This window comes from Equus quagga, chromosome 6 (assembly GCF_021613505.1).
Source record: "Equus quagga isolate Etosha38 chromosome 6, UCLA_HA_Equagga_1.0, whole genome shotgun sequence".
In the NCBI taxonomy this organism is placed as follows: domain Eukaryota; kingdom Metazoa; phylum Chordata; class Mammalia; order Perissodactyla; family Equidae; genus Equus; species Equus quagga.
The window spans coordinates 55,860,461-55,873,627 of record NC_060272.1 but is presented as its reverse complement, the minus strand read 5'-3'; the positions used below and the strand labels follow the sequence as shown (position 1 = coordinate 55,873,627).

The 13,167-nt window shown below is 35.2% G+C and overlaps 1 protein-coding gene across 1 annotated transcript in view; it reads left to right on the top strand.

The window, feature by feature from the left end:
• The window catches only part of CCDC122 (coiled-coil domain containing 122), a 33,947-nt gene extending 28,163 nt beyond the window's left edge, over positions 1-5,784 (top strand). The window contains exon 6 of the mRNA XM_046663948.1: positions 5,318-5,784. Coding sequence (XP_046519904.1) covers positions 5,318-5,467 — 150 coding nt within the window. The 3' untranslated portion in view covers positions 5,468-5,784. The remainder of the gene's footprint in view (positions 1-5,317) is intronic.
• The last annotated feature ends 7,383 nt before the right edge of the window (positions 5,785-13,167 follow it).

The window sequence follows — 13,167 nt, the reverse complement described above, 5'->3', positions numbered from 1 at the left end:
GTCAATCTTAGTTGGCTATATTAATATCAAGTAGATTTCAAGATGTGGATTACTAACAAAGTTAAAGAGGGTCATTCAATTCATCAAAAAGGAATAGTAACACTACATATGTCTTCACCTAATCACACAGCTTCAAAATACATAAGCAAAAACTGACCAAACAAGAAAGAAAAAGAGAAATCTACAGTCATATTGGAGATATTAAGAATTTTTTGAGTAATTGATAGAATACAGAAAATCAGTAAGCATATAGATCATTTGAACAACTTATATACCAACTTAATATAATTAATATTTATAAAATACTCTAACAACTATTGATTATACTTTATTTTCAAGTGCACATGGAACATTCACCAAGTTAGACAGTATACTGGATAATAAATTTCAAAGAATTTGATATTCTTTGATCACAGCAGAATTCAATTCAATAGCAATAAGATAGCTAGAAAATACATAAACATTTCTAAATTGGGCATTACAATTCTAAATAACCCATGAATCAAAGGATAAATCACAAGAATTATTAGAAAATATTTGAAATTGAATGATAATGAAAGCACAACATATGAAAAATTGTGGAGGTAGCTAAAGCAGTATTTAGAGGAAAATTTTCACCTTTAAAGGCCTATATTAGAAAAGAAAAAAGATTTTAAAGCAATTAGCTAAGCTTCTACCATAAGAGACTAGAGAAAGAAAGAACAAATTCAGCTGACAGCAATGGAAGAAATGAAATAATAAAATAGCGCAAATCAATGAAATAGAAAACAGAAAAACAGGAGAGAAAGTCAACAGAGCCAAAAGCTGAAAAGACTAATAAAATTGATAAGCCACAGCAATACCAATCAAGGAAAGAGAGGATAGTGAGGATATTACTTCACGTCCTATAGACTTAAAAGGGTGATAAAGGCCTATTACGAACAACTTTATGTCAATAAATTTGACAACTTAGATGAAAGGGACAAATTCCTTGAAAAACACACATACCATAACTAACACAAAAAGAAATTGCTTTTATGTTTAGGCTTATGATCCATTTCAAATATCAGTGTCATAAATGGTGTTAGGTAGGAATCAATGAAATTGAATTCATAATTAAACCACCCCATCCCCATAAGGAAAGCTTCAGACTGACATGGCTTCACTGTGAATTCTATTACACATTTAAGGAAGAAATAATACCTAGCCTATAAAAACTCTTTCAGAAAATGGAAGAGGGAACTCTTTCCAACTCATTTTATAAGGCCAGCATAACCCTAATACAAAAAAATGAACAGGAGCATTACCAGAAAAGAAATTACAGACCAACGTCCCTCATGAACATAGATGCAAAATTCCCTAACAAAATATTTTCAAATTGAATTCAGTTATGTATAAAAAGGCTAATACCTCATGAGCAAGCAGAGTTTATCCCAGGAAGGCAAGGGTGGTTCAACTTTCAAAAAGCAAACAATGGAGCCAGCCCTGATGGCCTAGTGGTTGAAGCTCAGTATGCTTCACTTCAGCAGCCAGGGTTCAGTCCCTGGGCGTGGAACCACACCACTCATCTGTCAGTAGCCATGCTGTGGCAGCAGCTCACATAGAAGAACTAGAAGCACTTACAACTAGAGTATACAACTATGACCAGGGGTTTTAGAGAGGAAAAGAAAGAGGAAGATTGGCAACAGATGTTAGCTTAGGGTGAATCTTTCCCAGCAAAAAAAAAAAAATGCAAACAATGTGATTCCACATTAACAAAAGGAAGGAGATAAAAAGACATAATCAACTTAATAGTTGCAGAAACAGTATTAGAAAAATTCAACGCCCATTCTTAATAACAGCTCTCAGCAAATTAAGAGTAGGAGAGGGGCTGGCCCCGTGGCTGAGTGGTTAAGTTCTTGCACTCTGCTGCAGCGGCTCAGGGTCTCGCCAGTTTGGCTCTTGGGTATGGACATGGTACCGCTCATCAAGCCATGGTAGGGTAGCATCCCACATGCCACAACTAGAAGGACCCGCAACTAAGAATATACAACTATGTACTGGGGGGGCTTTGGGGAGAAAAAGGGGGAAAAATAAAAATAAAAATAAATTTAAAAAATTACTTCTCTATTTAGAGTAGGAGAAACTTGCATAACTTGATGGAAGCCATCTATAAAAACTTGTAGCTAACAACATTATATTTATTGGTGAAACATTGAATGCTTTCCCCCTTAGACCGGGTGCAAGGCAAAGATGTCTGATTCCACCTCCTCTAGGCAACATTGTATTGCAGGTCATAAAAAGTGCTATAAGGCAAGGAAAAAAATAATATAAGGCATAAAGATTGTAAAGAAGTAAAACTGTGTTTATTCACAGAAAGCATATTTGCTTATGTAAAAAATCCTAAGGAATTTACAAGAAGACTAATAAACCAGTAGGGTATTTCTATGTGGTTTCTAGATAGTAGCAGTAAACAACTGGAAAGTGAAATGAATAAAACAAAACTCTTTTCTCTAACACTAAAGAACATAAAATACTTGCTAATAAATTTTATGAAAAATGTATAAACTTCTACAATAAAAATATGACTGAGAATTTAAGAATACTAAATAAATCGAGTGATATAGTATATTCATGGTCTATGAAACTCAATACTTTTAAAGTGTTAACTTTCTAAAAAAATGAGCTATAGTTTTCACATCGTTCCGTTAATTCCTGTGGTGCTTTTTGTGGAAACTGACAAACTGATTTTAAAATTTATATGCAAATACAGAAGACTTAGTTAGCCAAAACAATCTTGAAAAAGAAGAATAAAGTTGTAGTACTTACCCTACCTGACATTAAGATTTATGAAGCTGTAATTATCAAGAAAGTGTATTATTGGTGGACGCTCAAGGAGTCAATCTCCATAGCAGGATTACGCTTGTCAGATGGACAGTACCTGGAGGGGAACTATCAACACATGCCTCCCTCACTTGCCTATTTCTGTGCTACGCTCTTCACAAAACCCCTTCTGATGATGTACTCACACATTGCTGGTGGGAATGTAAACTAGTGCAACCATTGTGGAAAACAGTATGACAGTTCCTCAAAAAATTAAATTAAAAGCAGAGTCTCAAAGAGATATTGTATACCACGTTCACAGCAGCATTAGTCACAAAAGACAGAAAGTAGAAGCAACCAAAGTGTACTTGGGTGGATGAACGGATAAACAAAATGTGGTCTATACATACAATGGAATATTATTCAGTGTTAAAAAGAAAGGAAATTCTGACATATTCTATAACATGGATGAACTTTGAGGACACTATGCTAAGTGAAATAAGCCAGTCACAAAAAGACAAATACTGTATGGTTCCACTTATACGAGGTACCTAAAATGGTCAAATTCATAGAAGACAGAAAGTAGAATGGTGGTTGCCAGGGGCTGAGGGGAGTGAGGAAGAGGGAGTTATTGTTTAATGGTTACAGAGCTTCAGTTTTCAAGATGAAAAGAGTTCTGGAGATGATGGTGGTGATGGTTGTGTAACAATGTGAATGTACTTAATACTACTGAACTGTACTCCTAAAGGTAGTTAAGATAGAGGGGCCGGCCCGACGGCCAGCAAAGTGTGCACGTTCCACTTCGGCAGCCCGGGGTTCGCTGGTTCGGATCCTGGGTGCAGACATGGCATCGCTTGGCACGCCATGCTGTGGTAGGCATCCCACATATGAAGTAGAGGAAGATGGGCATGGATGTTAGCTCAGGGCCAGGCTTCCTCCTCAGCAAAAAGAGGAGGACTGGCAGTAGTTAGCTCAGGGCTAATCTTCCTCAAAAAAAAAAAAAAAAAAAAAGATAGTACAATTTATGTGTGTATTACCACAAAAAATTAAAAGTAAATAAATTTAAAAAGAGACCTTAAAAAATGAATAGGTAACTTTCCCAGCCCTATTATTCTATTTTATCAGTTCATTTAAAGGTATGTGTTTAACCACAATGAGACACCACTTCACACACACTAGGATGGCTATAATCAAAAAGACAGATAATAAGTATTTTCAAGGATATGAAGAAACTGAAACCCTCACACATTGATCATGGGGATCTAAAAATTGTGCAGTCACTTTGGAAAACAGTCTTGAAGTTCCTCAAATGGTTAAACACAGAGTTACTTTATGACCCAGTAGTTCTACTCTTAGGTATATGCCCCAGAGAAGTGAAAACATATGTCCACACAAAAACTTGTACAGAAATGTTCACGGCAGCATTATTCATAATAACCAACAGTGGAGACAACTCAAATGTCCATCAGCTGATGAATTGGATAAATAAAATGTAGCCTATCATACAATGGAATATTATTTAGCAATAAAAAGAAATGAAGTACTGATACATGCTAAAACATGGATAACAAAAACATTATGCTAAGTGAAAGAAGCCAGTCACAAAAGACCACATATTATATGATTCCATTTTATAAAATGTCCAGAATAGGCAAATCTATACAAAGAGGAAGTAGATTAGTGGTCGTAACCCTCTAAGGGTGGGGATGGGGGAGTGGGGAGTCACTGCTAATGGATACTAGGCTTCTTTTTTTAGGGTAATGAAAATGTTCTAAATTTGATTGCGGTGATGATTGCACAACTCTGTGAATATATTAAAAACCCTTGAATTGTACACTTTAAAGGATGGATTGTATGGTATGTGAATTATATCTCAATAAAGCTGTTAAAAAAGGATTGAATGTTGTTTGTATAGCCAACAGTAGCATTAGGAATTTTGGCTTTTTTACTTTCTTGTGGCCTGACACCAAAACTCTTACACTTTCCACTGTGTTTCATCTTCCAGTGTAGCATTGTCCAGCTCAGCATAAATGCTGATGTACTTAATGGCAGGGAAATGGGCTACATGATCTCCAAGAGCTTTTAGATCAGTGGGTCAGGGAACGACTAGATACAGGAAATGAAACCATTTCCCCCAACTGGTAACTGCGTGATGAGTAGAAGGCACTCCATCACAGAAGCTTCATTTGGGTTCAAATTCCAAACACCATCACTTGCTAGCTGTGAAAACTTGGTTGAAGTACTTAAACTCTTTGATCTTTGGTTTCTTTATACAAAAATAAGGATAATAATATCCATGTCGTAAGATGTTGTGAGAATTTAATTATATGTAAAAAGCTCTCAGCACAGTATCTTATTACACAATATGTAATGTGTTAAGTAGTTCTAATTACTGTTTATTTTTATTATTATTATTATTTACAGTGAATAATTTCTAATCAAGTGCTTTCCTCTTTAGAGTAGTCAAAATATCATTTATGGCTATTTACTATTTATCCTTCTCAAGCCCTGCTGACGTGTAGTTTTCTTTTAATAGGTACAACATAAGAGATATGGTGCAATTCTTAAGCGTTTGCATTGTCAGGTGAACAAGCTTCAGTCAAATAGAAGACAATGGCAATGGAACATTCAACAACTGGAGAAAACTGCAGCTGAACTGAGAAAACGCATTGGAATGAAAGATTAACATGGCTGTAGGGCAATAGAACACAGGCTATACCAACAAAGATTATGGGGCAGAATGTTGGGAAAGTCCTTTGGATTCTTAACAACCAGCATTCACTGTCAGAGGTCTGTCTTAATGATGGATATATTTTCTCTTTTTTTGAACTAGTTATCTGTTTGTTAAAGTGCCTTCTAACCCTACAATTGATAGCAATATAGACAATAGGAATGCTTACAGAAGAATAGTGGAAGATGCTATATGAATATTTTGAATGTATAAGATGTATTGTTCTCATGAGTACTGTTTATAAACATGTTGCCTTCACTATCATATGAAGTAAAAACTTAGAAGAAAAGAAACTCTTGAATTTACAGTGATTTAAATTGTTAAGACATTTAAATGGTGTCTCTCTCAAACTTTTTATTAGAACTTGTTTTTCTACCACCATCTTCACAGTAGTCCATAAATATTGACATTTTCAATAATGTTGTTATATGTTCAGTGCTTCAGATATTTTTCTCAATTTTCTCTTTCATCCAGAAGGTAGCAATCATTTTTCTCTCTTATTAGATAACATATTTTTGGAGTGTTGCCATGCATACATTTTTTGTGCACTTTTCTGTCTGTAAATTCTTTATTACTATTCTATGACTAAATTAAAGCTATAACATTGTGTAAGGCAAACATACAAGCTCTTAAAAGAAGAATGTTGCCCAGTATAGACTAACGTATATTTTTTCATTCAAAGGCAAGGCAAATGCTACGTCCATGGCAACAAATCAAAATTTAACTTGCCCCTTTTTAAGATAAAAGTACTCCCTCTCATGGCTCCACCAAGTCAAATTTTTAGGAGCAGAAACAAAATATTAATTATTGAAGACACAGTTTTTAAACATTCACTTTTACGACTTGATTTCAAATCAACAACATCAAAATGACATCTGAAGTCCATTTTCTCTTCACGTTTCTATGTGCCTGAGATTCAGTAAGATTCTAGCTGATATAAAACCTGATGTTAGTAATCTTGGTATGTCTTACATTAACAGTCTTCTTATGAATTAGCGTGGCTTATTATGGCTAACACTTTAAATGGCTTATGCTGTAACGCAATCAGCTTTTGTCCATGACTCTGAAACACGGCTGTGAATGAAAAAGTTAAACCTGCAGATCGTGGAGCGAACCCACTATGCTCAGCTGAAGACAAAGCTGAACCAAAGCCTGGTTATGTCAAAATATTTCAATGTAATTTGCATATTTCAAAGGCTCTTCTTGTAGCTATACTTCATAATTTCATTTATAACTCATCAAAGAAAAATTCTAGTTTTCTAAATTCTTGTTAAGTTTACAACTAACACCTTGAGTTATATTTTTGAAAGTTTATTTTTATTTTTAAATTAAGATATGAAGAAAATAGGTTTGTTCCCTACTTGAGAAAGTAATTTAAAAAAAATCCATGATAATAATACATGTACCCATTTTAAATTTTGTGACAGTTGAAATAATTATTTGAAAGAAAAAACTTTTTCCTTCCTAGCCCTTTCTTATCTTGAAAACCATTTCAGATGACAGAAGCTTTGGGACTAACCAATAAGAATTAAAACTTGAGGCATCCTTAAGCCTGATTGTGTAGTTAGTGGATATGATATTTCAACATGGTCACAAACTCTAAAGTTAGAAAATTAAAGTAATTTAAAAAATTTCTTTATAACTGAGCCTAGCTTAGAACATGAGCTCTTGTGCTTAATGGCCTTTCTCACATATACTTTTGATTGAAAACTCAGTCTTTTTTTGTGTAACCACTCAGTTCAGAATTTTCCTCCTTGTCCTTCTCCTCATTTTCTTCGTGGAAGTGGTCTAAGTTCCTGGGGGATTATATTGTTTTGTCATCAGGGGAAGGATCCTGGTCCAGGTGCTGTCCTCTGACCTCACTGGCCTCTGCAGAGGTGTACTCCGTTCTTCTTGGTCTTGAGCATTACCTTTTGTCCATGCTGTGTCTGCCATTGTTTTCTCTGGTCAGTGTAGTCAGCTTCCTTTTCCATTCACCAGGCCTCTTCTGGTTCTATTAAATTCTCTCTTTCTGTATGCTGGCCAGATTTTACCTCTTGGGTCCCGTTATTCTGTCCATGCATTCTTCCTCACTCTTTGATTTCTGATATAAAATGAGGATTTCAAGGCTCTCAATGCTTTGGGGCTCAGCAAACATTTTTCTCTCTCAAAACGCCCAGTCTTCTGCAAAGGAAAGTTATGATTTCAAGAGTATTGTTTCTACTGTGGAGTTTTTAAAAAACCTAATATGAAGCTCAAAGCTGATGAATGACTTCTTACATCTCAGCAGCATCTGTCCTGACCCTAGCCTACTAGGTTATATTGCCTAAATGATCAGGAAAAGACAACTAATGCAAGGAAGCAGAGGGAGGAGAAAAAACCTACAGTTAACGTGTCAAAATAATAGTTACTACATGTGCAATCTATGGGCAAATTATAGCTGACCAACGTAAAGAAATCGATATCTACTTTTAAGACACATCTTAACCATGGAAAACACCAGATAGTACACATTAAAGCCAGTCAAGTCACCCACCATGGCCATGGCCCATATAAATGATCTATAAGTTATCTGTTAGGCCATACTCTTCCAGTCAATTGGGTAATCATACTATTTTCCAAAACACTACAGATATGAAATAACACTAATAACAATAACACTCAGCAACTATGCTGTGCCCTATTTGAAATAATATAATGATATACACAAATATGCAATTGTATATATACAAACATGTAATTGTATATAATATAATAATATATACAAATATATATTATTTCATTGTATATGTTATTATATTATTATATATTATTTCATTTAATTCTCAGAATGATGGTTTAAGGTATATGTTAGTAACCCTGATTTACAGATAGGGAAACTAAGGCTTAGACAGGTTAAGTAACTTGCCTAAGATCTCATCACACAGCTTTTCAGGGGCAGAATTGAAATTCAAAGCCCTATTCTTTTAGCTACATGGCACTGCAACAAATAATTCCAAGGGTAAGCCTCAATTTTACTGTAAATAAGTAATAATTTATTTCTACATTTAATGCATCCTTTTAATAGATTGTAAAGCATAAAAGAATTTAACCAAAAAAGAGAAATTTTGTGGTTAAAAAAAGTGGGGGTTGTGCATGGAAGAAGCTTGGAAGTCCTAACATCAAGTAAAAAGCTGAATAGGCTGAAAAATCAACACCTCTTCTTGGATCCCTAAGAGAGATGAGAACATGGGGCAAACTGCTGCCCCCAAGATTGGAGAGAGAGCCAGGCAAATACAGGGAGTCATGCTGACCAGAGACTCACAAGTAGAACTCGCCATGGGAACCAGTGCCAGGATTAGAAACCTGAACTGTAACTGATGAATTGCTAGAGGCTCAGTGTGGACAACTCTGAGAGTTAAAAACTCCAGGGGGACTCAGTCATGGGGGTCCCCAAAATGTTGTGAGATTTACCTCCAAATAAGAATTACATCTGACTTCTCAGAAACCATGCAAGCAAGAAGAGAGTAGAGGGAAATATTTAAAGTGTTCAAAGAAAAACCCCACCAACCTAGAATTCTCTACTCTATGAAATTATCTTTCAAAAATAAAGGAGAAATTGGGGCCGGCCCAGTGGTGTAGTGGTTAAGTTCACACACCCTGCTTTGGCGGCCCGGGATTCGTGGATTTGGATCCCAGGTGTGCACCTGCTCAATGCTTGTCAAGCCATGCTGAGGCGGTGTCCCATATACAAAGCAGAGGAAGATTGGCACAGGTGTTAGCTCATCAACAATCTTCCTCAAGCAAAAAGACGAGGATTGGCAACAGATGTTTAGCTCAGGGCCAGTCTTCCTCACCAAAAAAAAGAGAGAGAGAGAGAAATAAAGACTGTCTCAGACAAATTGAGAGAATTTGTTGCCAGTAGACCTGCCTTGCAAGAAATATTAAAAGAAGTTTCTTAGAGAGAAGGAAAATAATATAGGTCAGAAATTTGGGTCTACATAACATAAAGAAGAATGTAGGAGGAATAAGTGAAGATAAAATAAAAATTTTTATTTTTCCCATTCTTAATTGATCTAACAGATAACAATAGCAACAATGTATTCAATTATGTATGCTTTGTATATATCTTACATATATATGTATATGCTTATGTATGCTTATATATAAGTGAAATAAAAGATAGCAATGATACAGGGATGAGAGGAAGGAATTAGGGTTACTCTGTTATAAGATACACACACTACCTGTGAAGTGATATAGTGTTACTTGAAAGTGGACTTGGATTAGTTGTAAATGTATATTACAAACTCTAGGGTAACCACTAAAAAATGTAAAAAGAAGTATAACTGATATTCTCCAAGGAGAGAAAATTGAATCTTAAAAAAATGCTTGACTAAAATCAGAAAAGGCAGAAAAAGAGTGGAAGACAAAAATAGGAACAAAGAACAAGGGCAACAAATCAAAAATAGTGACAAATATGGTAGCCATTAATCCAATTATATCAATAATCTCTTTGAATGTCAATGATTTGAATGCACCAATCCAAAGACAGAGATTGTCAGAGTGGATCAAGAAAGAAAAGAAAAAGGACAATTATATATTGTCTGCAAGAAATCCACTTTAAATGTAAAGACATGTACAAATTAAAAGTAAATGGGGGCTTGCCTGGTGGCATAGTGGTTCAGTTTGCATGCTCTGCTTTGGTGGCCTGGGGTTTGTGGGTTCAGATCCCAGGTATGGACCTAGCACTGCTTGTCAAGCCATGCTGTGTCAGCATCCCACATAAAATAGAGGAAAATTGGTATAGATGTTAGCTCAGTGACAATCTTACCCAAGCAAAAAGAGGAAGATTGGCAACAGATGGTAGCTCAGGGCCAATCTTCATTACAGACACACACATACAAAGTAAATGGATAGAGAAAAATAGAGCATGCTAACACTAATGGAAAGAAAGCAGGAGTAGCTATATTAATTTCAGATAGAGCAGACTTCAAAGTAAGAAAAGTTATCAGAGATAAAGAAGGACATTACCTAGTGATAAAGGGGCCAATTCTCCAGGGAGACATAACAATTCTTAATGTGTACACACCTAACAACAAAGCATGAAACTATGTAAGGCAAAAACTTACAGAACTGCCAAAGAGATAGATGAGTACACTATTATAGTTGCAGACTTCAACATCCCTTTATCAGAAATCGACAGATCTAGCAGGCAGAAAATCAGGAAGGGCACAGTTGAATCCAACACCGCCTATCAACTGGATATAATTGATATCTATAGACTACATCATCTAATGACAGAAGAAGACACATTTTTCTCAAGCTCACATGGAACATTCAGCAAAATGGATGATGTTCTGGGCCATAAAACACACCTTAAAAAATTTAAAAGAATGGAAATAATAAAATGTCTGCTTTTAGACCACAATTGAATTAAACTAGAAATCAATGACAAAAAATAACTGGAGAATCCAAAAATAGGTGGAGACTAAACAATACACTTCTGAATAATGTGGATCAAAGAAGAAATCTCAAGAGAAATTAAAAAACATTGTGAACTAAATGAAAATGAAAACACAAGTCATCAAAATTTGTAGGATGCAGTGAAAGCAGTGCTAGAGGAAAATGTATAGCACTGAATGCATATGTTACAAAAGAAGAAAGATCTAAAATCAATTATCTGAGTTTCCATGTTAGGAATCTGGAAAAAGAAGAGCAAATTAAATCCAAAGTAAGAAGAAGAAAAGAAATAATAAGAATTAGAGCAGAAATCAAGAAAATTGAAAACGGGAAATCAATAGAGAAAATCAATGAAATTAAAAGCTGATTCTTTGAAGGATCAATAAAAGTGACAAACCCCTAGCCAGGCTTACTAAGAAAAAACGAAAAAGGATGCCACTTACTAATATCAGAAATGAAGAAGAGATATCACTTGGTCCAGTCCATGAGACCAGCATTACCTTAATACCAAAACCATACAAAGACACTACAAGAAAAGAAAACTACGGACCAAATCATTCATGAACATAGATGCAAAAATCTTCAACAAAATATTAGCAAATCAAATCCAAAAAACAGCATAAAAATAATTAATAGACCATGACCAAGTGAGATTTATCCCAGGTATGCAACGTTGGTTCAACATCTGAAAATTAATTAATATAATCCACATCAACAGAAAAAAATAAAATCACATGATCATATCAATAGATGCATAAAAATAATTTGACAAAATCCAACACATATTGATGAATAAAAACTCTCAGTAATCTAGGAATAGAGGGGAATGTTCTCAACTTGATATCTGCAAAAAACCTATAGATAATGTCATATTTAATAGTGAGAAACTTGAAGCTTTCCTATTAGGATCAGGTGCAAGGCAAGGATGTCACCTCTCACCACTCCTTTTCAACATCATACTGGAAGTCCTTGCTGATGCAGTAAGGCAAGAAAAGGAAATATAACATACACAGATTGGGAAAGAAGATATAAAGCTGTTGCAGATGGCATGATGATCTAGGTAAAACAATCCAAAAGAATCAACAAAAAACTCTTGGAACCAATAAGCAATTATAGCAAAGTTACAGGATACAGGTTAATATAAAAAAGTCTATTACTTTTCTATATACCAACAATGAACAGGTGGAATTTGAAATTAGAAACACGATACCATTTACATTAACACCTCAAAAAATTAAATACTTAGGGGGTTGGCCCCGTGGCCGAGTGGTTAAGTTCGCGCGCTCCGCTGCAGGCGGCCCAGTGTTTCGTTGGTTCGAATCCTGGGAGCGGACATGGCACTGCTCATTAAACCACGCTGAAGCAGCATCCCACATACCACAACTAGAGGAACCCACAACGAAGAATATACAACTATGTACCGGGGGCTTTGGGGAGAAAAAGGAAAAAATAAAAAAAATAAAAATTAAATACTTAGGTATAAATATAACAAAATATATGCAAGATCTTTGTAAGGAAAAATAGAAAACTCTGATGAGAGAAATCAAAGAGGAACTAAATAAGTGGAGAGATATTCCATAAGTGGAGAGTTCATGGATAGGAAACCTCAATATTGCAAAGATGTCAGTTCTTCCCAACTTGAACTACAGATTCGATGCAATCCGAATCAAAATCCCAGCAAGTTACTTTATGGATATTGACAAACTGATTCTAAAGTTTATACAGAGAGGCTAAAGACCCCAAATATCCAACACAATATTGAAAGAGAAAAACAAAATTGAAGAACTGATGCTACACAACCTTAAGACTTACTGTAAAGCTGCAGTAATCAAGACAGTGTAGTATTGGTGAAATAATAAACAGATAATGGAACAAAATAGAGAGCCCAGAAATGGTCCCACATAAATAGCCAACTGATCTTTGACAAAGGAGCAAAAGCAATACAGTGGAGCAAAGATAGTTCTCACAAAAAATGGTGCTGGAACAACTGGACATCCATATGCAAAGAAATGAATCTAGATACAGACCATATACCCTTTACAAAAATTAACTCAAAGTTGATCCCAGACCTAAATATAAAACACACACAATACTATAAAACTCTAGAAGCTAACATAGGAGAAATTCTGGATGACCTTGGGTATGGTTGATGTCTTTTTTGTTACAACACTGAAGGCACAAACCATGAAAGAAATAATTGAAAAACTGGACTTCATTAAAATTAGCAACTTCTG